We start from the raw sequence: 24,093 nt of genomic DNA, 5'->3' as shown, positions 1-24,093 counted from the left end.
ACTCCTACAACTATATTTATAGATATATTTATATATATATATATATGTACATATGCATACATATATCTATGTACTTTAACTGACCTTATTATCTACAGGCTGCCAACTAGCATGGCTGTTTCTGTTCACACACTACTATTATGGAAATCCAGTAGTTTTGACAGTAATTTTAAATGACATGCTTTGTGTACTACACATCCTATATTCCCTTTACATTCATCCCTACTATTACATGTTATATTTATTTTAGCACAATGTTTTTGTATAAGAGTCATGGCTTAGTGGTAGGTCGTACAGACTAGTGTTTCCAAGGTCCTGGGTTCAGGACTGACAGTGGGATTTTATTTTGTTTTTGAACTGAGTACAGGACCTGTCAATCAAAGTGACTAAGGCACTTTTAAGCAGTTGTAACCGGGTTAGCGCTGGTTTGCGCGGAGCTCACGCATGTGCACTGGCGGTTAGCTCTGCGCACACAAGTGCACACCCGCTTACAACCGCTTAATGATGCTTAGTCTGGTGCACACCCGCGCTATTTTCTTTGAAAGAAAAGAAAATGGGGAGACAGGAAAGTGGTGAAAAAGGGGTCACAAAGAGGGTAAGACAGTAGGGAAACAAGCTTGGGATGTGCAGGAGGGATGTAGGTAAGGCCCATAGCTGCCCATTTCTTCATCAGCAACAGCTGTGCAAATGTATGTAATTTGGTGTGACATTTGAAACCTTCCACCCCTGAGAGAGGTGTCAGGACAACAATAATACTTGTTGTACAGCCAATTGTAATTGATAGGTTCCATGTCCAGCAGACATGTGTGCGGAATGGGCAGCTATGTATGGGGCGTAATTTTTTTGAGGGTACAGAGTGCCCTTTTTTTTTTTTTTTTTTTTTTTTCAGGTGAGAGTGGTATGTCAGGTGAAGGAAGTCGGTACAGCTGGGGAGGTAGGTTGGGTAGGTAAACAGACAAGACAAACAAGACGCATACAGGGGCGGTGTATGACACGTGTGGGGGGGGTTACACAATTGATGGGGACGGAGGTTTGGATATCCAGAGCCCATGAGCCCACAGATGGCAACAGTGGAACTGATATCCCCACCCATAGGCAGTTGCCACTGTTCCTTCACTGCCCAGGACGGGGCTGTGCTGGGGGCTGTGTAGGCGGGGCAACAGACATGCCCGTTAGTTGCGCCACCCGTGCCTCGAGCTGGCGTAGGGGCTCAAGGACAGAGTCCCGAATCTCCCTACGCACCACAGTCCGGACGCTACGGAGGGTGAGTGGTGGTTCTCCTCCGGCCACACTTGCAGAGGGGGGGCGAGCCCCATCCCCTGCAGCGCTTCCACCTGCAGGTGGCACAGGGCCACCGGAGGAGGATCCGGACTCGGCACTAGTGCCAGGTGCACTCGCCAGCTGAGGTGGGAGAGGTGGGTCCGCTGGAACTCGCCTTCCCTGTCGTCCTATGTTTTGCATTATGTCATGACAGTTTGGGTTAGTGACATATAATACCATTCACAATTAGTTGTAACAGCATGCATTAGTATTCCCATTAACCAAACACCCAGATATTCACACCATTGAACAGCGTGCATAACACATGCATAATTTGAACAGAAATACACAGTCCAACAACATGCAGGGTTAATTGATGGCAACAGGCCATCAGGTGCAGATGTATGAACAGGGCAGATGCATCAACAGACATGCAGATATATATGACCCAACAGGACAAACGTCCAGGGGTGTTAATTGTGATTGCACATACCATTTTCACGTGGAATGGGTTATATGTGGTTATAGGGTGGGGTAAAGACAGTAATATTAACACCTTTGAATAACAATACATATGCTGTACATTTCTAATAGCTACAGTTATATACACACTACTGTTCTAACTACAGTTTCCTATATGATAACTATTTCACCTTGGTGATAGGACTGTTACTGCAACATCAATATACATTTTAGTGTTCTTCATACACATTCATATCTAGCTTTGTTCAGCTACATCATCTTGCTACATTTGCTTTATATAGCGGTGGACAAGTGTGGATGTTTGGTATATCAGACAATCATCCTATCTGCGTATTTCAGACTGAGAGCAACATATCCAGATTTTGGGATACACATTCCACATGCAGCAACACTTTGAACATATTTTGCTGTTTGGTTTTGAATCTCACATGCATTTCATTCTGTCTTGACTGCAGTATACTTTATTCAGGGGTTATTACTACTGTATTGCTGGATTCCTGACACTTTCTCACACTCTCTCACTTGCTTTCATTTTACTATTCAGGATGGTACTTCTAGGCTTTATTGACATGTTTTAACAGTAGTTATTACAATCCTTTCCAGCAGGCTCACTTCTGTCATGTTTCAGTATTTCCACAGGGATATATTTCACACATGTGATTTCATCATCTTCTGCAGCTATACTTTTCAGCCTGCTGCAGGTTGTGTACTATTTTCTTACAGGCAGGGCATTTTTATTTCAGAATATATGTCGGACAGTTTCATGTTTAGGTTAAACTTACACGCTGAAAACTCTTGTAATCAAGCAATACTTGCATACACTTTCACACTGTTACTTGCAGATTTTATTCCTTACTGACTACACTGCACTCTTTTGCTGACTGTCATACTTTTATATTTCTTTACAGTTACTGGTAGTGGATTACTGACCTGCCTGGTGGCGCAACCGCACCAGCCTATCGCCATAGGCTCTGCGGTTCGCAGAACGGACACCTGCAGCTGTAATATAAATGAAGTAATATTGGAATACACATCTCCATAATATCAGCTAGTTTAATTTTTTACATACATAATTAAATGTTACTTACTCAGTAGTGGGGCGTTGGGTGTTTGCCGGGCCTCCTGGATCCAAAGGTTCAGTTGGTCCTGTTTGCGTCTCTTTAGGTCCGCATGGTGGTGACGGACCTGCTCACCAGTCCTTGGAATCCTTGTGGCACTGGTGAGATCATGAGCCAACCGGTCCCACGCCTCAACCCTGTATGCTCCCCAGAGGACCTGGCCCTGCATGAGTTGGGCCTCATGATTGTGGACTAGGAGCCAGGCCATGTACCTGGACTCCTCAACACCCCACCTCTGTGCTCGAAAGCGACTACCCTCTCCTACTCCTGACATTCTGCCTGCAGGTCTGTTCTACAATCGTTTATGCTGCGTATTCCCGCCTATGGGGCTTATATAGTCCGTTTTTCCCGCACATATCTGTGATTGGCCATTTTGGAATTGTATCAACTTCAGTAAACCTGCATTATCATGCTCTAGTTTGTATTCATTTCTATATATTAGCTATTATTGCATTTACAGGTACTGCTGTCGTGGCTTAGTGGTTCTGTACCTTGACTATGGTGTATAGTATCCTGGGTTCGAACCTGGCCACTGCTTTTTATTTTTCATGACTGTCTAGACATGCTGAGGGGTGTGTCTGTGTAAAGGCAGTTTTGATACGGCTTGCTCAACGTTGCCCATCGGTTAGCTTGTTTGCGCGGTGCGCAGCTCCGCACAAACGGGGTGCGTTGGTTTAAGCCTCATTTGGCTATCGGCACGCATATTACACTCAGCTCAGTTAGGGGCACATAGATTTAGCGTGTTAAACCACTGCTCAGCTACGGACACTCATTTTGCACCAGTTAAACCACTGCTCATCTACGGGCAGATGCACTCACCTTGTTAAACTGTAGCTCATCTATGGGCACATCTGGCATTTTTTATTCTTTTGTTACCTCACATTTCTTCAATATAAATGGGCTATTTCATTACATTTTACATAAGTTGTGGTTTTATGTCTACATATTTGTCAGGGACTTGTTTCCTGCTTATTTTGCAAAAAAAAAATTGGTGTTGTGGGGGCTCGAACCATGAATGCCTGCTCTGCAGCCAGCATCTCTACCGCTACGCTATTGCTTCCTGGTTTATTTTGCATATTTAGTTTTTATATGCTTTCCCACTGACTGCTAACTGTAGCTGCGCTACGGGCACGCCCGCGCAAACGAGCGCACTCACGGTTAAACATCTTTACAATTTAAAAAAAAAATTATAACATGTTCATTTATATTTATTTTATGTTCTTAGTCTGTGGGGGCATGTGTTGTGTTCTGTTTATTCACATTTCCGTGGGCTCTGTCGTGGGTGTTTCCTTTGGGTACTTTTCCTCTTCTGGGGGCGTGTCCGCTTACAGGGCTCGGCCTACGGACACGCCCCCTACTGTCTTACACGGACCGTGTTGGCCTTCAGTGTGATTCAGCATGCTCTCATTAATATGCAGAGTATGCTGACATCACTCCATTTAACTGCAGCCTCCGTGTATGAGTTATAACTCTTACACGGAGGCTTCGTGAATCCTGCCCATAATGTTTTGTCCATGCAAATGCAGTAATTGTGCTGCTTCTCTGTACTTACAGTTGGGTCAGGCATTTGGGGGCTGGTCACGCCATATATGTATGATAATGTAAACATGTTCAGCCTGCACTACAAGGTCCAAGAAAAGGGCACACTTAAAGGAGTGATGGCATTTCTGGCTCAGGTCACAGAGAGTAAATAGCACATACGGAGAATGTTTCTCAAAAGTTCTTGCATTTTCCAGCTTAATGGCATTATACACAGATTACCTTAAGCTAATAATAAAATATACACTTTTTGCAGAATTATGTGGGGAGCTTTTCTCTCCAGGCCTCCAATGAAAGAATGAAAACAACTTTTTTGTTTTTGTTGCTCAGTTGACTTTCCCAGTCAAGAAACGGAAATAAATAAATACATAAATTAGTTGTGTGATTCGATAAAATGTACTGCAGGAAGTGCTACATTTATATAAAATATACTGGATGAATTCCACAGAAGTAAAAAAAACTATATTGTAAAACATTGCTAATAAACTCAAAGTCACAGGGCACAAAAAGAAAAAAAAATGAGAAACAGCTTGGTCATTTTTACTCAAGGACTGGATAACGGGAAGGAGTTCACATGGAAATAATAGCCAATGACATTTATTATGAACTATTCTAGCAATACCTTATGCTAATATTCATTGAATGACAACATTTTAACAAAGCAACCATAACATATATATATATATCACACAACTATGGAGGCATGACATTTTTATTTGCTTTACTGCAAACTTGTAAAACATTCTTCAAGTCTTGGCAGCTAAAACAGTATAGTTGTTACCTAAGTATTCAAATAAAATTCATATAACTCACTTGATGAAATGTTAAAATACTGATTAATTTTGTGTAATTATACATATATCATTTAGAAATACATCTGCTTTGTAGTTACTTATTATAGTAGATAATAGATATTTAGACCATGGCATTTCAAGATTATTTCTAAAACAAGTCTATTTATGTAGTAAAAAAAATACTGTACACATACAGTTCCTGTGTCTCTTTTCAGGTTCTTTACATACCAGATTTGATGAAACTCTCTTTTTATATTGGACACACAGAATTTAAAAATGTGGTTTTATACTGATTACACATGCTTAGTATGGTTTCAGTTATTTTACTGTACCACAATTACATAATACAATATACTCTTCAGTAAGAGCACGGGGAGTTATAGCTTCTATGCCGTGCAAAGAATGGCATAAAAATAGTTACCAAATAAATCCCCTTACTACAAGTCATCCATGCTAATGTAAGGCATGTTACAGTACTATTACTAGACTTCCAAACCAAAAAAAGTATCTTGTACAGTAGAAGACCTACGTAGGAAGTTTGAGGGGTGTTTTGCTTTGTAGTTAGCTCAATCAAGAACTGCAGGCTTATGGCTGCTTATTTTTTAAGGACATTTATATTACACAAGGGAGACATCACCTGTGCACATAAAAAACAGTAGAGATATGGACTTCTGGTCTAAATACAATGCTAACTACACTAACAGCAATGGCATTTTGGCTAACTTTTGCAGACTGTAAGTTAACATGTACCCTCTGCATTGTTGCTTTAATCTCTGATGAAAGATCACTCATATTAGTGCATTTAAAAAAAAATAGGATCTGGCACCTATCACCTTAAAGGGGACAAGCATTCTGATCTCTTAATGGTTTAAAGGAAGTAGTTCCACATCTAACAGCAATTGCTTTATATTGCAGGAATGAGAAACAGTAGGTGTTACAAAAAGCACAAAATCCACATCTCTAACGCAGTAGTAAAGGTTTGCTATGGTATGGTCGAACCGGACCCCATCGAATGATGGGATCGTCGACCCACGTAAGCAAAAATGACAATGTCGAATTCTGGCATTGTCAAAATTCGACTCGTCTTTGACCTCAAAATGAGCTTTAACATAGGTGGAGATAGGGGCGAAATTCATACTTTGACAATGTCGGGTTCGACAGTGTCGCCGTTCAGCCTCCGAACTTCACTTCAACCTTACCATAGTAAACCATAGTAAAAAATGTAAAAAAAAAAATTTTTGCCCAACTTGACATTTTAAATATACTAAACTATGCAAGCATCATTCCATACACATAGTATATCACTGTTTTGTAGGAATTCAATTCCACTATTCAGTCCTTAAGACACAGCCTGCCTACTGAGCAGGTGAATTTTTTTGTTCCTGCCAGGTCTTCTCCCTCAGTTCAAGTTCTGCTTCAGTAAATGTTGCAGGTCCCCAGTTCGTAATCAAGTGTGGAGTTTTTCCTCCTAAAAATATACAAGAACAGTCATTTTTTTTGTTTGCAAACAGGAAATTCTCTTATGACAATACAAAAGCAAACATTTTATCTTGCATATCTTTTACACACTTTTCTTAATTCTGATTATAAATGACATAGGAACAGGGGAGTTACATGTATTTGTCAACTGATAACCTTTACAAAAAATTCTACCAGTACAACTCAGCACCAACCAACAGGATCATGGCTTTAGAAGACAAGAGTTAAATTATGCTGCATGGTTATTTAACACTACTTTCGAAAGGCAAACATTGGTCTTCTGCTTTAAAATTATTTTTTGCCTGGGGCAATTCTCCTATACCCTTTGAACTATTTAACAACTCTGGGATCTCCATACCTCAGAGAAAAGGGAATATTCCTGCATATGTCAATCTAAGCCAGGATTTTCAGCCATTTGGTCTCCACATCTTGGGACTCTGCAATTGAGCCACAACATTTTAAATGGTTGATTTCAGGGTATTGGGAGAAGCATGTCAAGGGGTCTGAGATCACCCACAGGCACCTAAAACACAGGGCTGTTTCAAGAAAGGATGTGGGGGGAAAGCTCTGTTATAGGAATGCTCTGTTATAGGAATACTCAGCACATACTTTCAATGTCTCGGTCATCTTTTCTGTAGAATACGGAGGAAGGTTCTCCATATTATAGCAGGCATCTAGAAGGAGTGCATATACATTGTAACTAAACTTTAAAACAACAGTTCTGGTTTATCTACCTATACAGCTTTGCACTTATGTTAGAAGGCCAACTAGATATTGCAGAGAAAATAAGTTCTGTAGTTCATTATTTGCAAATGGCCAGAATGTAGGTTATTCATTTGTTAAGTCTGCATCCTCCATTTTACAAATCTGATGAGTGTAACATGAAAGAAACATGCATCTGTATTTGTATATGTGTTTTATGTAAAATCTAATTGGCCATGCTGTTGGCTATACAAAATCCTTAGAATTCAAATAAATGTTTACTACACACACTAATCACCCAAAGCAGGTTGGTCAGTTATCTCAGTGGTTCTGAAACTTTGCAAGCTTGAGGACCCCTTTCATCAAGGAAATATTTTGCTGGACCCTTTAGGTGGTGGTACACATACGTTACGTTTGGAATAGCCCCACCACCCTCCCATTCAGCCCCCCCATGCAGCCATTTGAATGTCCCATTGCATGGCTACCCACCGCAATTGTCATAAACACTTCAGAATTATCAGTGTGTACACTGTTTTCTGCTTTACCTCAACAATGATTACAGATATTTGGATTTCACTTAAAACATTTATTTAAAAATTTATAGCCCAAACACTGACAGGCATTTGCTAAAGCTAAACAAAGCAATACAGTCTCACAATGAAAACAGACAACATTAAAACTTCTCTGCCTTTGAAACTCACATTCACTGAAACAGCACTGAAACCCACATTCAAAGGAAATGCATCTGGCCAGTGGCAGATTAAGTTTACCTTTGGGCTGTTTTCAAAGCATAGTTCCCTTGCGAACGTTTTTAGGACCAAGCAAAAGTTATTTGATTCACCTTCCTGATTGTATAATTAAATTTTAAGATACAATAATTAAATTATAATACAGCACCACTTGGTAGAGTGTTTTAAATGTACAATTTTGCACATTTTTCCAGTAAGCAATGAAACAAAACATATGAACCAATAATGACAAAACTGTCCAATTAAGAAAATGTAAACCATAAAAGGCCACTCAAACGTCTGTCATTACAATCTACCAGTATCTGTCAATATGCACAATCTCTGCAGAAGTAAAAGTCACCTGACTAATTCCACCTTAAAGAGATATGTAACCAATGAAAAGGTTGCTGCTAACAAACAGTGTTTCATCTACATACCAATTCAGTGCCTGCTCCCCTTGAAGAATAAATTGCCTATTATGTTGCGTAAAAAAATGATAAGCTGGTAATATTTCATGGATGGCAAACTGAAAACAGATTCATAGTTACTAGGCATCTCATCCAAAGGAAGACATATTCATGACGTCACCACCCCACCCCCTGAAAATACAACACAGTATCAGCAATCTATCTACATGTTATGGGAGTAGAACCCACAGTCTTCTGCAGGTTACCTGTTGTGCTACTAACACTGGTTTAAAATTCTCTTCCACAGTACTGATACCACTTTCTAGTTAGCTAAACAAAACAGTTGCACAGAACAGACATACATACGGGGCAAAAATCTGGGCATTCTGCAAAAACCTGGACAGATGAGGTGTATGCTACCTATGTCTTACACACACACCCCTACCTCCCTTCCTCTTACACACATGCACACACACACTCAGACACACACACCTAGCTGCCTCCCTCCCTCTTACACACACACACACACACACACACATACATTCACACAAACCTACCTGTCTGCCTGCCTGCTTACCTCTTACACACACACACACCAAAACTCTCAACCTCTTCAGCACAAGATATCTGGACAAAGCGTGTCATAATGAGGTGCCAGACAGAGGGCCAAAACTAAGGACACAATTTAAATATTGCTCTTTCAAACTCAGAAAGTTGATAGAACAAGTTTTGCCTTACTACAAATTTTGTGACGGATATGAAGTCTAAAGCGCAAACATCTGCCATTATTTTCTGACTTCAGTCCAAAATGATTTATCAGAGATTTGCCAGAAAACACCATTTTATGAAAAAACAGACCAAGCGAGGCAACAATCTGCACATTCCGAGAAAATCTGCATAGTTGACAGCTATGCGCTCAACTGCATCACATTTATAAGCCTTAATTAAAAAAAATACCTTCAGGCCAGGGTCTTTCAACAAGATCGTCCGGATCAGCTCTGCAGTAATTTCTATCAGCAGTGACCAACAAATCCGGGACCTTACTTGGAGGGGACAGAACAGTTTAAATTTCCCTCCAAGTTCTAACTGCCAGGCAGAAAATACAGGGCAAGTGAGCAGCTGTTCAGGGTCAGCCACAAATGTGGAAATCGTTCCTTCTTTCTGTCTCTAAAAACTCAGTGCAAGCAGCTGCTTAGCCATGAACATGGAAATGAAGCAGCTGAGCTGCACAAAGGGAAGTGTCTCTTTTTCTTTTTTTTAATAAATTGACAGTGAGAGCAGCAACTTTTCTTTTGTTTTCATAAGGTCATTGTAGACTCTTATTTCTCTATCTAATACTCCCTGTGAGTCCACCCAGGCAGACACAAACTCATGCACACTTACACATTCATGCCTCTACATACATGCACACACACTTCCAAATACATACATACACACACTAACACATCCCAACCCCTATGTTTTTCTCTCAACTTACCTGCACTGTGAGTACTCCCATAGGGATCATGTTTTTACAGCAGTCGCTTTTTCCTCCTAGAGTGAAACTTTACCTGGCAGAGGAAATTGTGATCCCAAGAAGCAGGTTCTTTATCCACTCCCCTGGGCTACTGCATTAGCATGTGCTTTCACTTGCAAGACCTCTCTCCATGCCGAAGGCTCCATGAGGGGTAAACTTCAGAGGGAGAGTGATCTCAAAATTGGAATGGCTTAGTGTGATGCAGAAGTTTACCTAGACAATGATTTCATATCATTCTATAGGGAATGTAATATATCTCACTAAAATGAGCCTGTAGAATAACTCTTGTATCAACCAAAACAGAATGAAGCCAGCATTTTCAATCTCTCTTCAGTGCTGATGGTGTGTACTGAAACATTTACACAGTAGACAGACAAAGCTCAACATGCAGATTGTACGCTACTGATTACACAATTGACTGCTACCAATTACAGACTGTACGCTACCAATTACTCTTATTTACAGTTCCAAACAGTGACACAGTAAAGCTATTTAGGACTACAGATAGCTATCTCATCTTATCAGCAACATTTGAAATTCAAGTTATTATAGGTCATGCCTGGAGAAAAAGGGATTCCTTCTCTAAAGACAGGCTCACAAACAGCTTTCTTTACTTAATAAATAACAAAACACACACCACAGGCTATATCAAATTAGGTTATCCATTAAGACCAGAATAACAAGCTTTGTAAAAGACTGATTTATTTTACAGGTCTATTCCTCCAGCATTTATCTTCTGTTTACACAGTGGGACCTCAAACTAGTTACTGAACTTTCATTGTACCTGCTGGCCACCTCGGAAAACATACAGTTGCGCTTAACGAAACTTGCTTGTGTCCAAACAAACATGGCTATTAAATTTCTCCAGCAAAACAGAGAAAAAATATTTTTCTTATTGATCACTGCTGCAATAGCCTAAGCTATAAGGGTTACATCCTACATAGGATATAACAGCTGGCCAGTGTCCAAAGCTTCAAGGCACTTTCCACATGCCCAAGCCATTAGTCAACTCAAGCAGGTTTTGGGTGCACAGCCGTTTGGGACTTAGAGTGCCCTCTGCAGCCTTTCGAAGACTGATGGTCAGTTGATGCTGTGCCATTGCTGGGCAGAAAGGTTCCCTTTGGGGAAAATGTTACAAATATTATTTTTAATGTTTAAACTTAATGTTACAAATACTTTTAATGTTTAAATTTACCTTCCTGTTGAACAAAGTATGTTTTAAGCTAGGAATATATGTTTTTTCTGATTGTCATGTGATTGTGCTGTACTTTTAAACAGGAGCACACTTTTGTGTTTGACAGTTTAAAAGCTGATTTAAAAATTCCAAAACCATTTATTCTGTAAAGAACCTGTGTTTGAATTACTTTTTCGAGATGGTAAAGTGTATTGGGTGCTTTATACTGTGTTTTTATTGAAAAAATGACTTTATAGTACTTTTAAAATTTTACTGGCTTGTGCGGCTTAGCTTTCCCAGGAAAGAAGCAATATTTTTGGTTTGACCATCGGACAAACTACTGGTCCCACAGTCAGTCCTTCTTCCTCCCACAAAAAGAAAAAGTTAAATACAGCCACGATGGAGTGAAGATTAGCCACAGTCTGCAGCTGTTTTGGTCCCCTAAGTGGGCAAGAGACAGACACTTTTGTTAATGTTGTGAGAAGGTGCAGGGAAGGTGTCCCTGCTTAGCCAGAATGTTGTACCCATCACTGGGAAACTGTTGCTGACATTAATAACCCTGTTTGTCTTAACTTTCCTGTCAAAAAAACAACAGAAAACTAAACAAGTATCTACTCTTGGTACATTTTCTCTGGACAGGAATAGTTCATTAAGCCTGTCTCGGGGTCTTGTACAAGTTACTGACCCTTCTTATTAGGTGGCTTCTGCTAACAGAAGAAGAGATTCCTCTTCCAAAAGAGATTCAGGAAACTGACTCTGGAGAGGAGTGTGAGGGGATGGACACAGGTTTACCCCCTAAGATTTTTGATTCAGATTTAGGGGAGAGCTTGTTATCTGAATCTACCTATCAAGGATTCTCTTTCTCTGAGACTACTTCCAGAATGTGCAAGCATTTTCAGTGGGGAATACACTAAGGTTTTTCAGTTCCATAGAAAATACAATAAATTACCACAACTGGAATTCACAAAAACTCCTCCTATCTCCAAGTGTTGTCAGGACTGGATGGTGTGTTTATCACAGCCTGTGGTTTGCCTGATAGCCAGCCTGCTGTACCTAAGAAAGCAGCTAAGAATGTACAAAGTCCCTCAGTCTTTCAAATGTATATGTACTCATCCTAGACCTGAACCATCAGCAATAGATTTAGTCAATCCAGCTGCTGCCAAGCATTTTGTTCATAGGTTCATAGGTAGGTACTAGGCTACCGGCCCAAGGGCCTACGTAAGACTATCCAGCAAGGTTCCATAGCTTACGCCACCCAAGAAAGTTATTTTCCAGTGCCACTGTCCAGCAGAGACACAGAAGTGATGCCCGGGGTGTATTTCCTATTTCCCATCCACTCATCAAGATTTTTCTTGAAGAGTGCTAATGAAGAACTTTGCTTGACATAGATGGGTAGCTTGTTCCAGAGTATAAAGTTAATTCTAATCCTTTCCCTTCTGACAAGGATGGTAAACAACTGATAAGTCTGAGAAAAAAAGTGTATGCTTCTACACCTTTAAGCTTTAGAATTTTGAATTGTCAGACCAATTATGTTAACGTTTATTTTTATTTTAATAGTATGAGGAATGTTTTATTTGCAGTTCCTTCTTCTGAGGAAAAATCTGCTTTGTGTGGTTTAGTTTCTTCCACTCTGACAGTCCTTTATTCCTTCCAGAAAGTCTGAATCTCCATTTCTCTCTTTGCAACACATGGTTTCAGACATATGGGTTCTGACACTGATTCAGCAAGTTAGATATGGCAGTGGGAAGAAATCCCTCCTTTCCAGGGACTTATTCCACATCTACCATACCAAACTGCTCTGTTCCCTTCTGTCCTACAGCACATACTTTCTCAGATGGTAACAGATGCAGTTACTCATTCTCAGCTGGGCAGAGATTTTTAAGAATGTTTCTGGTGCAACAGAAAGAAAATGCTTGGAGACCTGGTTTGGACTATGCCCCTTCATTTGAGTTTTTTGGTAAACTTATATTTTAAAGGTGCTTATCTTTGCTGATTCTTTTTTAGTGTCAGGAATCACTCACTTGGGTGAAGGATCTCCTATTCATGCTGGGATTCCAAGAGAAAATTCAAGAGTCTTTTTTGAGTCTGTTACACAGGATTGTGTCCCTAGGGTATCTGCTAGAGACCTCAGCACAAAGAGCTATTCTTCAATGTGAAAAATATATTTAGATCTATTCCAGGGGTTTTCCACCCAGACTTCACTTACTGTGAGGGAATACCTCAGGATTTTGGGTCTCATGGCATCTATGATTTTCATGATACCTCAGGAAGACTCTAGATGAGAAAGATTCAATGGTATCTGAAGTCTCTTTGGTCCCAGCAGCAACAGAACTCATTAGCTTTTCAGATTCCAGTTCTGTGACTTATGAGAACATGAATCTCTTGGTGCAGACATTAAATATCCCCGAATCCAGGTCTCCCCTTACCCCCCCTGCTCCAACGCAGTCAGTTACCACAAAAACCTCAGAATTTGCTTGAGGAGCAGTGTTAAGAGGGATAAAAGTGCAAGGTATCTGGGTCAACAAAGACATAAGATCACAGAAATGCAAAATGGATGCCTTAACAAGGCAGCAACTATCTGATTCACATTTGGTCCCCAGGACCACTTTAAATTGATATGGACAATGCCACAGTGATGTGGTACATAAACAAGCAGAGAGGATCCAGATCTTACCCCCTATGCAGACCAGCCATGTTAGAATGGGATATACCTTTACAGCACAATCTTACTCTACAGGCTTCCTCCATTCTGTCAACAGTAAAATTGTATATCAGACAAGTACAGCAGGACAAAGGCAACCCCTCACGAATGGAAACTAGATCAGGAGGTCTTCCACAGTTTGATTCATCTGTGGGGAATTCCTCAAGTAGACCAATTTGCCACCTCTAGGAACAATCAGCTGGTAAATGTCTGCTCCACCACTTTATGCAAGAAGGCCTGGAAGATAGATGCCTTTTTTTTCCTTGTATATAAATGCTTTTCTACCATTTTCCACTGATATCCAAGTATTTCTGAAGATTCAGAAGGAACCCCTCAAGGTCATTGTGGTGACTCCCTTCTGGCCCAGGAAACAATGTTCCTCCAGGGGCAATTACTACAGGCTTCCTCACAGACTGGATATACTCACTCAAGAACAGGGTTGTTTGATAAATCCCAACCCCAATCAACTTCAGCTGACTCCATAACTTTTAATAACTTTTAGGCATCTGTTTAATGTGGATATGAAGTAAGTTCTAATGGAGGCAAGAAAGTCTGCTACTAGAAAATTGTATATTAGCAAATGGAAATGTTTTATAGTTGGTGTCAACAACATAAACAGCACCCACACAGGGCTAGCATTTCTCTGATGTTACAATATTTGTGTGAGTTGCCTTCCTATGACTTGTCTTACTTCTCTATCAAGGTTCGCGTTAGCCATTTCAGCATGTCTGCCTATGGATCCTACTATTTCAAGGCATTTCCATGTTAAAATATTTTTGAAAGAAGTATTGCATAAGAGACCTCCAAGAAAACTGGTGGGCCTTCCTTGGGATTTTAATTTAAGTTAAAGAACCTAACACTTGCTCCATTTAAACAAGCTCATCTGGCTGACTTGAGGTTCATAACATGGAAAACAGTTTTACTGGTTGCTTTGACCTCTGCAAGAAGAGTATCTGAGTTGTAAGCTCTTATGGAGGGTCAACCTTATCTCACTTTCCACAGAAACAGGGTTTTCTTGAGAAGTAATCCTTATTTTATGCCTCAAATTACATCTAAATTTCCTTTGAGCCAAACTATCCATATACCTGTGTTCTTTCCTGAACCCCAAAATGAGGGAAAAGGATACTTCACACCTTGGATGTTCACAGAAAACTCAGATGCTATCTTGACAAACAAAATCTTTCAGAACTTCTGATCAGTTTTTAATTTCTTGTGAAAGTATAAAGAAGCAACAACCTGTTTTGAAGCAGATAATTTCCAAATCATAGTCTCTAGCTATTACCTATTATTATTAGGTTCATAGGTTCATAGGTTCATACTAAGCTATCTGCCCTAGGGCATTTATAAGCCTAGCCAGAGTGTGTTTGGCTTTTGCCACCCATTTTAAATTAATTTTGCTATGCCCTTTTTCGAGGTTAGTATACTGTGCCTCTGTCTAACAGTGACACAGAAGTGATACCCGGGGTAAACCTACAATCTCCCATCCACTCATCAAGATTCCTCTTGAAGAGAGTCAATGAGGGACTCTGCCTAGCCTGGACTGAGATTTTATTCCAGAGTGAAAGGAGCCTCTGGGTTATGAATCTGTCCCTCCAGCATGTCCTATTTATTTCAGTGCTGAGGTTCAAGTCTCTCAAGCACGTGGCTCGATGGGATTTGGATTTTCTGAGGTGCAGCATGTCCATTAATTCTGGGTTGGACATGGCTTTATACATCAGGCACAGATCGCCTCTGAGCAGGCGGTATGCCACTGAGTAGAGCTGGAGTTTCTTTAACCGGGCAGCATATGGCATCTGTTTGAGCCCTTTGATCCTCTTGGTGAGGTACTTTTGGGGTCTTTCCAGTTGCTGCAGGTGTCTGGTAAGGTACATCCCAAAAGGGGCATTGTACTCAATTATGGGCCTGATGAGGGATGAGTAAAGAGGCACGATGACCTCCCCTGATCTAGATGTGAATCCCTTCATGATTAGGTGGGCTATATAAAATGTTTTTCTAACCACTTTGGCCACGTGGTTGTCAAATGAGAGATTGCTATCAACTTGGGTCCCCAGGTCCCTAATTACTTCTTCTGTACTTAATGGATTACCACCTATGTGGTAATTTGTGGGCACTTTGTTTTTGCCAAAGGGGATGACTATAAACTTTTTGGCGTTTAGCTTGAGGCCATGGCTCTGGCACCAGTTGTCTGTTTCTATGAGGCCCTTTTGGAGGATGCTTGTGTTGGCTGGAGAGTTGATTATGGTGCCCAGTTTGCAGTCATCTGCAAACTTGGTCAGCCACAGTCCTTCCGTGTTGGCCTGTACCTCCGAGAAATATATACTGAACAAGAGAGGTCCCAGGACTGAGCCTTGTGGGACGCCACTTGTAACTGGTTTGGAGTCTGACATGGCTCCAGCAATTCTAACCATGTGGGTTCTGTCCTTGAGCCAGTTTGCAACCCATCTAGTGACATAGGGGTTTATATTTATGCTGGTGAGCTTATCTATAATGCCCGAGTGGGGTATTGTATCGAAGGCTTTTGCGAGGTCCAGGTAGGCTGTGTGGACCACCTTCCCCTCGTCAATGGCCTTGGTGACTGTTTCAAAGAAAATGACCAGGTTTAAGAGGCAGGATCTGCCCTTAACAAAGCCGAACTGGGTAGGATCCAGTGTCTGTAGGTCCCCAATATCTTTATTTATGAGGTCCATGATGATCCTTTCCATAGCTTTGCAGACCAAGCTAGTCAGGCTTATGGGGCGATAGTTTCCAGGATCCGTTGAGGCACCACCTTTGTGGAGAGGGACCACTGTTGCTGTACGCCACTCTTTGGGTACATATCCTGTAGTAAGGCTGAGATTGAACAGTAGTTTTATGTTTGGGTTTAGCTCTTCTTGGAGTTCATGTAGGAAGCAGCCCGAGACACCGTCTGGTCCCATTGATGCTGTGTTTTTTGCTTTGGAGAGGGTGGCTCTTACCTGAGCATCTGAGATGTCAGGGGGGCAGCACTCTGCTAGGATAGATATTTGCCCTGTTGGTGGGGAGGGGGGGGAGAAGTTTGTGCTGAACCTGTCAGCTAGCATGTTGGCAGTGTCTGTGGGTTTGGTGTATTTTTTGTCATTTTGGACTAATTCTGAGCATATCTGGGAATTCCCACCCAGGTTACTAATATAACTAAAGAAAGCCTTGTGATTATCCTTAGTGTCCTGTGCAATTTTTCTCTCAAAGCTGGCCTTAGACGATTTTATGAGTGCCTGTAGTTTTTTGCTAATACTGATCAGAGATGCCTTCCCTTTGTGGGATTTTGCTCTATCATGTAGTAGCTTCCTCCTTCTATTGTATAGTTTGTTTATGGCTGGAGTCCACCAGACAGGACGTCTGCCTTTGGCGGATTGGGTCTTGGTTTTATTTGGGATTGCATGATCCATGCATTCCTGTAGGTGTTCATAGAATGCATTTATAAAGGATTCTGGGGTCTGGGCCGTATTTTCCACAGGCCCGGGGGCTTTGAAGGATTCCACCTCGGTTTTGACGAGTGTAAAATTTTCTTTAGAGAAGTTTTTCACTGTGGTTTTCTGGGCAGGGGGTGGGGTCGGGATGTGAATATCCAGTGAGATTAGTTTATGGTCTGATCTTACCAGTGAGGGATACACTTCTGGTCTGGAGCATAAAATCCCCATGTTGGTGATGATCAGGTCCAGTATGTTTTCCCCTCTTGTGGGAGTGGTAACAAGTTGTTCCATAGCATTTGAGTTTATAAATTCTAGGAACCTTTGGGCTAGGGTGTTGGAGCTAGAGTAATGCTCCCAGTCTATGTTTGGGTAGTTGAAGTCGCCCAATATAATGGTGTTTGGAGAGACCTTCATATTTTCCAGTGTTCTCAGGAAGGCTGAGTGGGGTTCCTAGGTTTGGGAGGGTGGTCTGTAGCAGGCTATGCACTGGAAGGCAGTTTTACCCACTGTTAGTTGCACATGGATAGTCTCTGATGCTTCGTGCTGTGCCACCAACCTGGAGGTGTGGGTATCTTTGACGAATATTGATACTCCCCCTCCTTTTGTGGTTCAGTCCAAGTTTTGGGGACGAAAAGTATGGTATGAGGTATAACCTGGTAGTGCTGGGGTGCTCTCGGGCGCTTTGAACCAGGTTTCTGTTACTGCACAGATATCGATGTTCTCCATGCTAAGGAGAGTTTCGAGTGCGTGCATCTTGAGGTTTAGACTTCTGGCGTTGAGTAGCACTACTCTTAGTTTCTTATCCCTTGTGATAACTATGGAGGTGAGTTTGTCTTTTGAGCCTTGCCTAAAAAAGGCACTATGGGGGTAGCAAGAGCCTTTGCCAATATCCGAAAGCCCAGGGGTGACAGGTGCAAGCACAAGCAAGCTATTTCAACCACAAAAAATATTCCAGGCAGGGTCAAGACAGATTCTACCAGGGCCTTAGCTTTATCTATGGCTTTTTGGAAAGGGATGGATTCTAGAAGTATTCTTGAAGCAGCAACTTGGTCCGTTGCATATACTTTGTATATACTTTTACAAGCTAGATTCCTTCCCCAGGTCCAGGTCCGGGTTTGCTAGGACCATTCTCCAGGGGCTCTTGTACTCTTCTCCTTCCATCTCCTAGTTGTTATAAGCTATAGTAATCTATTCATACAGCTTAGGCTACTGCAGCAATGATCAATATGAAGAACATAGTACAGTCGTATAAGTAAACTTACCATATTACATGTTCAAACGATCACTGCTGCAATAGCCATCCACCTGCCTTGTTTTTTGGTGTGCTTTTTTATGCACTGGGGGTGCATATTTGCATTTGTTGTTCCTAGCAATGTCCTCTCAGGGCTCATCCCTCTCTTGAAAGCTCTGAAGGGCTTAATACCCAAACATGTCATTTTAGTCAGCTCAGCTGGTTTGGGCATATGGAAGGTGCCCTGAAGCTTTGGAAGCTGGAGGCTTTTATATCATATGTCGGATATAACCCATATAGCTTAGGCTACAGCAGTGATTGTTCAAACATCTACTGTTTGATTTGTTTACATACACAACTGTACTTTCTCTGTTCTTATTAAGCTAAACAAGCTATATGATTTGCAATGAAGAAACAACATAAATGTAACACTTTTTGGTAGTGGCACTTACTTCAAAACAGCTGCAAATCAAAACAAGACAAAGTTCATGGGAAAAATTCAACAAATGTGTGTCTATATGCATGAGAAAAGACCATGGGCAAAGCTTTTCTACTAACCATTTTCAACAAAAGTAGAAACTGTAATAAATTACAACTGGTCAGTAATCCAAAAGCTTTAATGTATTAAGCTCTTTCCCTCTGACATCTCGGCCATAGCCTGGCCGAGATGTCAGAGGGAAAGAGCTTAATACATTAAAGCTTTTGGATTACTGACCTGTTGTAATTTATTATTCTTTGGTGTTTGGTAAAAGTAGAAACTGTGTTTGCTTCCACCTTCACAAATGTGAACATTTGTGTTTAAAACAATGCTGTTTTCACAAGTAGTACTCCAATAAACTAAACAAATAAATAAAAGAGTCATGGAATGCAGAAGTCATAATGTGCTGACCCCCCCCCCCACCAAGCCCTGCTGTAATTAGGCATGCATACGGCACATAATTACATCACTGTTTGGGTAGGAGCTAATTAGGTTAACTGCAATGTGTTTACGGTTGCAAAGTGATTAGATAATTGTCAACCTGTTAAAGTAACAGTTTGGCAAAAAACTAACCACCACACAGTTTTTTATCAATTTGTTAATTTCACAGGTTGGCAATTACCTAATTACTTTACAACTGTAAACACATTACAATTACCCTAATTCCCTCCTACCTGAACAAAGCTAACTTCAGATACTAATCGATCGTATAAAAAGTTTTATACCCCCCGCACTCACAGACAACAATGACTCCTATGCAGAGGTGTATGCAGACATCCTGTACAAACACTTAAGCAGCTCTGTAGACTTGGCTGTACTTGACCAGATCAAAACCAGGTCCTCCCGAAAGAACAAGCCACCCTGATGGACTTCAGGTATAAAAAGTTTATATAACAAGAAGAAAAAATGATGTCTAACAATAAGAGAGAACTGATTCAGCAGAGGAAGAATTCCATCCTCAGCTTGAACAAGCAAATCAGAAATCTCGTGAAATCTTCTAAAGGTAAGTATGAAGCTAAAATAGCATCCCTAGCTAAGGATAATCATAAGGCATTCTTTAATTATGTCTGAAACCTACAAGGGAACGCCTAGCTTTGTGCAGAATTGGTAATGGATGGTACCACTCATACTGCAGGGGAGGAAATTGTCGACCTGTTAGCTGACAGATTTGGTGCAAACTTCACCCCCCCCCCCCCTGGCCCCACTGGCCATACCCCAAAGCATACCCGACACCAGTCTTCTGCCTACTATCTTTAGAGATCAGGTCTTATCTGCACTCTCCAAGGCCAAAAAGACGACTTCAATGGTACCAGATAACATCCCAGGATGCTTATTAAGCAATCTAAAACAGGACCTAGCAGACCCACTTAGCACTCTCTTTAACCATAGCCTGACAACTTGCTTTGTTCCAGCAGAGTGTAAAACAGCAACAGTAATCCCCTTGCACAAAGGGGGGGGGGGCATCAACAGACCCTGGGAACTATAGACCCATAAGTCTAACCACTCTCATCTGCAAGGCCATTGAAATACTCATCATGGACCTTATCAACAAGAACATAGATGAAGTTAAAACTCTAGATCCAACCCAATTTGGCTTCATTAGGGGTGGTTCATACTTATTAAACCTGGTGGACTTCTTTGAGAAAGAGCCATGGATGAAGGTAAGACAGTGCATACCACCTATCTTGACCTGGCCAAGGCTTTTGACACAATCTCCTACTCAGTTATCATGGAAAAACTTGTTTGGAATCTACTTCTCAAAAGTCCAGGCTAAATCAGACAGCCTTTGGCTTACCAAGTTCACTGATGGCTACAAATTGGGTGCAATCATTGAGTCCACCAATGATGTTAACATACTACAGGAAGGGTTAAACACAGACAAATGACTGGTGCCAAAGCCCCAGTCTAAAACTAAATACAAAAATGTGTATTATTATTGCCTTGGCAAAGTAGAATTCTCCACTAACTACAGTCTTAACAACACCCCCTAAGCTCAAACCCAGTAGTGTGAGACCTAGGAGCACAGGTAGATAGCAATCTGGAGTTCGACCACCAAGTTTCCTCTGTGGTAAGGAAAACATTCTACGTTCCGCACCTCATAAGTAAGGGCATCGTATCCAGGTCTAAGAATGTTATAGCTCCACTTTACTCAACCCTCATCAGACCACTAATAGAGCACAATGCTCCCTTTTGCATGTACCTCAAAAGACACCTGCAGCAGCTGGAGAAACCACAGAGGTTCCTCACCAAGAAAATACAGGGCTTCCAAACCATGACGTAAGTGGATAGACTAAAAGCCCTGTCACTGTACTCTGTATCATATAGACTGCTGAGAAAAAACTTGTGCCTGGCCTAGGAGGCAGTCTCTGACCCTGCCCTAATGGATATGGTTCACACACACACAAATCTAACGGCACTCACTTTAGGGATCTTACCCTAGCCTGTGACATTAACCACACATGCTGGAGAGACAAGTATGTCTTCCCAGAGACTGATGTTCCTCTGAAACAATCTTCCAATTCACATGAAGCAGAGCTCCCCACTGACCCTATTCAAGTGCAACCTGGACTAATGGATGGAAGAATGCAAATTCACCCCGGGGGGCATGGCACCAATGTCCCTCATGGACAGGGGGAGCCAGTGTTGATGACTAGCTCTGCAAAATATGTTCACTTAATAAGGACAGATGGAGCAGCTTGTGATTAACATGGCTAGACTAGTAACCTCCTATGAACCTATGATGTAATTCACTGCATTCAGCAGCACTTTAAAACTTTTTAATACTGTTTTGTTGAAAAAATTATGTTTGGCAAATGAAAAAAATCTTTGGACAAAATTTCATCATGTCTGCAAGTTCATAACTTCATCTAATGGTAAAATGATTGGCAAACATCAATCAAGAACCTTACTGATCCAGAAGTACAGATCGTCAGTGTATAAAATCAATGCAATATTGACATCTAGTGGTAATTCACATTACAACATTTAGTACATTAAAATAAAAATGCACCTATTTTATTTATTTTTGTGGACTGGAGAAATTTGGTTAGGGCATCTTTTCAATAGGTGCCACAAGATCTTTTATATTCATCTGAGCTACCACCAACTCAGTCAGATGGGACCTCAGTTTAACATCTCATTCAAAGGACAACATACTCAGTAGTGTAGCTCGAAGACTCCAGTATGAAGATCCAAAGGCATTTGTGCGTACATAATGAGCCAATCCAAAGGTGAAGTAATTTGTCACTTCATGTGTGTGTGTGTGTGTGTGTGTGTGTGTGTGTGTGTGTTTATGTGTGTGGGGGGCATGCTTTCCTATGACCAGGAAAGCTTCCTCCACTGCCAGGGACTGCCAATTTTGGCATTCCTTCCCGAAATTTGCAATGAGGTGCAGGATCAGTGACAAGCTGCACAAGAATCTACAATGCCACAGGACGCAGAATGTGCTAGTCACAATCTCTACCATTCTGTGTTACACTAAGAACAGGAGGAAGCCTACATTCTCCCAAGTGGTGATAAAGCTGATATTCAAAAAGTTCCACTTCCAGATGACTAGGACCAAGCACAATCTTCACATCTGCAGCTAAAGGAAATGACTGAAGAAGTAGCTCAAAGAGTCTGCCAGCTCATCTCACTCCCCAGGATTGTGGACTGCTGAGAGAATGATGGTCTTGTCTGCCAGACAAGTAGGTGTTCATACAAAGGTGATATGATTTTTGCTCCCTTGCTTGCTTAGATGCCACATGACAGGCAGGATGTCAACCAGATGAAGGCAGGCCCTGGATTTAGCTTTGTCTCTAATGCTTCTGAAGGTCCTAGTGACTGTTTATAACTTCAGATGTTTCTTGAGAAGACCCTTCTCCAAGAATACCATGTGAAACCTCAGGTGAGCTATGCACTCCTAAGGCAAAACCTGTATAATCAGAATCTGCTACTGGTTCAGCTGCAGAAATGGAAGACTTATCAAAAGATTAGTGGGGGGTCTTCATCACTCTATGGCTTCACAGTCAGGATGTGACCCAGGAGAAGTCTGTGACACTCAGCAGCTTTGTAGCATTTAACACTTCATAGTCCAGTGCTACACCATGATTCTCAGGAGTGCTAATGGCATAGTAAAGACGGTGCCTGATATCATGTTCAGAAGACTTACCTTACGACAGGAACATGCAGATTTATGGGTTAAAGATAAAATAAATTCCTGTTCAGCTGACTCAGCTGAAGTGCTCAAAAATACATATTGGGTGTGGCCAGTGAGAAAAAAGGGTAACAGTTTATGTAGGATATACCAGAAATGATAGTCAAGTTAATTTGCAGAATAAAGGGTTTACAGTTACAAATTTGGTAAATGATTTTTTAGTGTCATTGTTTTGTTTAGCAGACATCAGTATTATGGTAGTGAAGTACTGCAATGCATACATAATATCTTGATACAGACAGAGACAAAAAGCATTCACAAATATTAATTGATGTTTTGCTAGTTTACAGAATGTAAAATTAAAAGTCAATGCTACCTTTTAGAAGTGACAGTACAGTCAAAACTGCAGATCCCATGCAAGAAAAGAGTACATCATAAATATTATGCATCATTAAAGCCAAAGGTTATACTTATATAAAGGGTAGACAAGTAAAGTTCCAGAATTAGATCAGTTTAACTCTGGTAATAAAGGTGGATACTATACAAAAAAATAAACACGTACTTGTATAAAGGACAGACAAGCAAACTTCCAGAATCAGAGGGTCTATATTAGATCCACAGACACTTAAATGTTTGAATCTCTAAATGTTGACCTTTAGAGATCAAACAGTTAAGCGTTCTAATTTCTTAAAAAATTAAAAAAAATTAGAAGTGACAAAAAAAAACTAAAGGGTTTAAGCAGGGGGCAAGCCCCCCTGCACCCCCACACCCCCCACTACTTAAATATACAAACTCCAAGATCGTGCTGCAGTGTAGGGAATGGGAAATTTCCCATTTCCGCACTGTAGTTCACTGAAGTGCGATCTCGGTGTTGGTATATTTAAGTAGCCGGGGTGTGGGGGGTGCAGGGGGGCTTGCCC

The 24,093-nt window shown here is 41.1% G+C and overlaps 1 protein-coding gene across 1 annotated transcript in view; it reads right to left on the bottom strand.

Annotated features, from left to right (window-relative positions):
• Positions 1 to 4,981: 4,981 nt before the first annotated feature.
• The window catches only part of SWAP70 (switching B cell complex subunit SWAP70), a 1,273,088-nt gene continuing 1,253,976 nt past the window's right edge, over positions 4,982 to 24,093 (bottom strand). The window contains exon 12 of the mRNA XM_044059373.1: positions 4,982 to 6,662. Within this exon, the coding sequence (XP_043915308.1) occupies positions 6,550 to 6,662 (113 nt within the window). The 3' untranslated portion in view covers positions 4,982 to 6,549. The remainder of the gene's footprint in view (positions 6,663 to 24,093) is intronic.

The sequence above is a fragment of the Protopterus annectens genome, chromosome 17.part0 (assembly GCF_019279795.1).
Source record: "Protopterus annectens isolate FY-2018-M chromosome 17.part0, PAN1.0, whole genome shotgun sequence".
In the NCBI taxonomy this organism is placed as follows: Eukaryota; Metazoa; Chordata; order Ceratodontiformes; family Protopteridae; genus Protopterus; species Protopterus annectens.
This window is presented reverse-complemented; position numbering and strand designations above follow the sequence as displayed.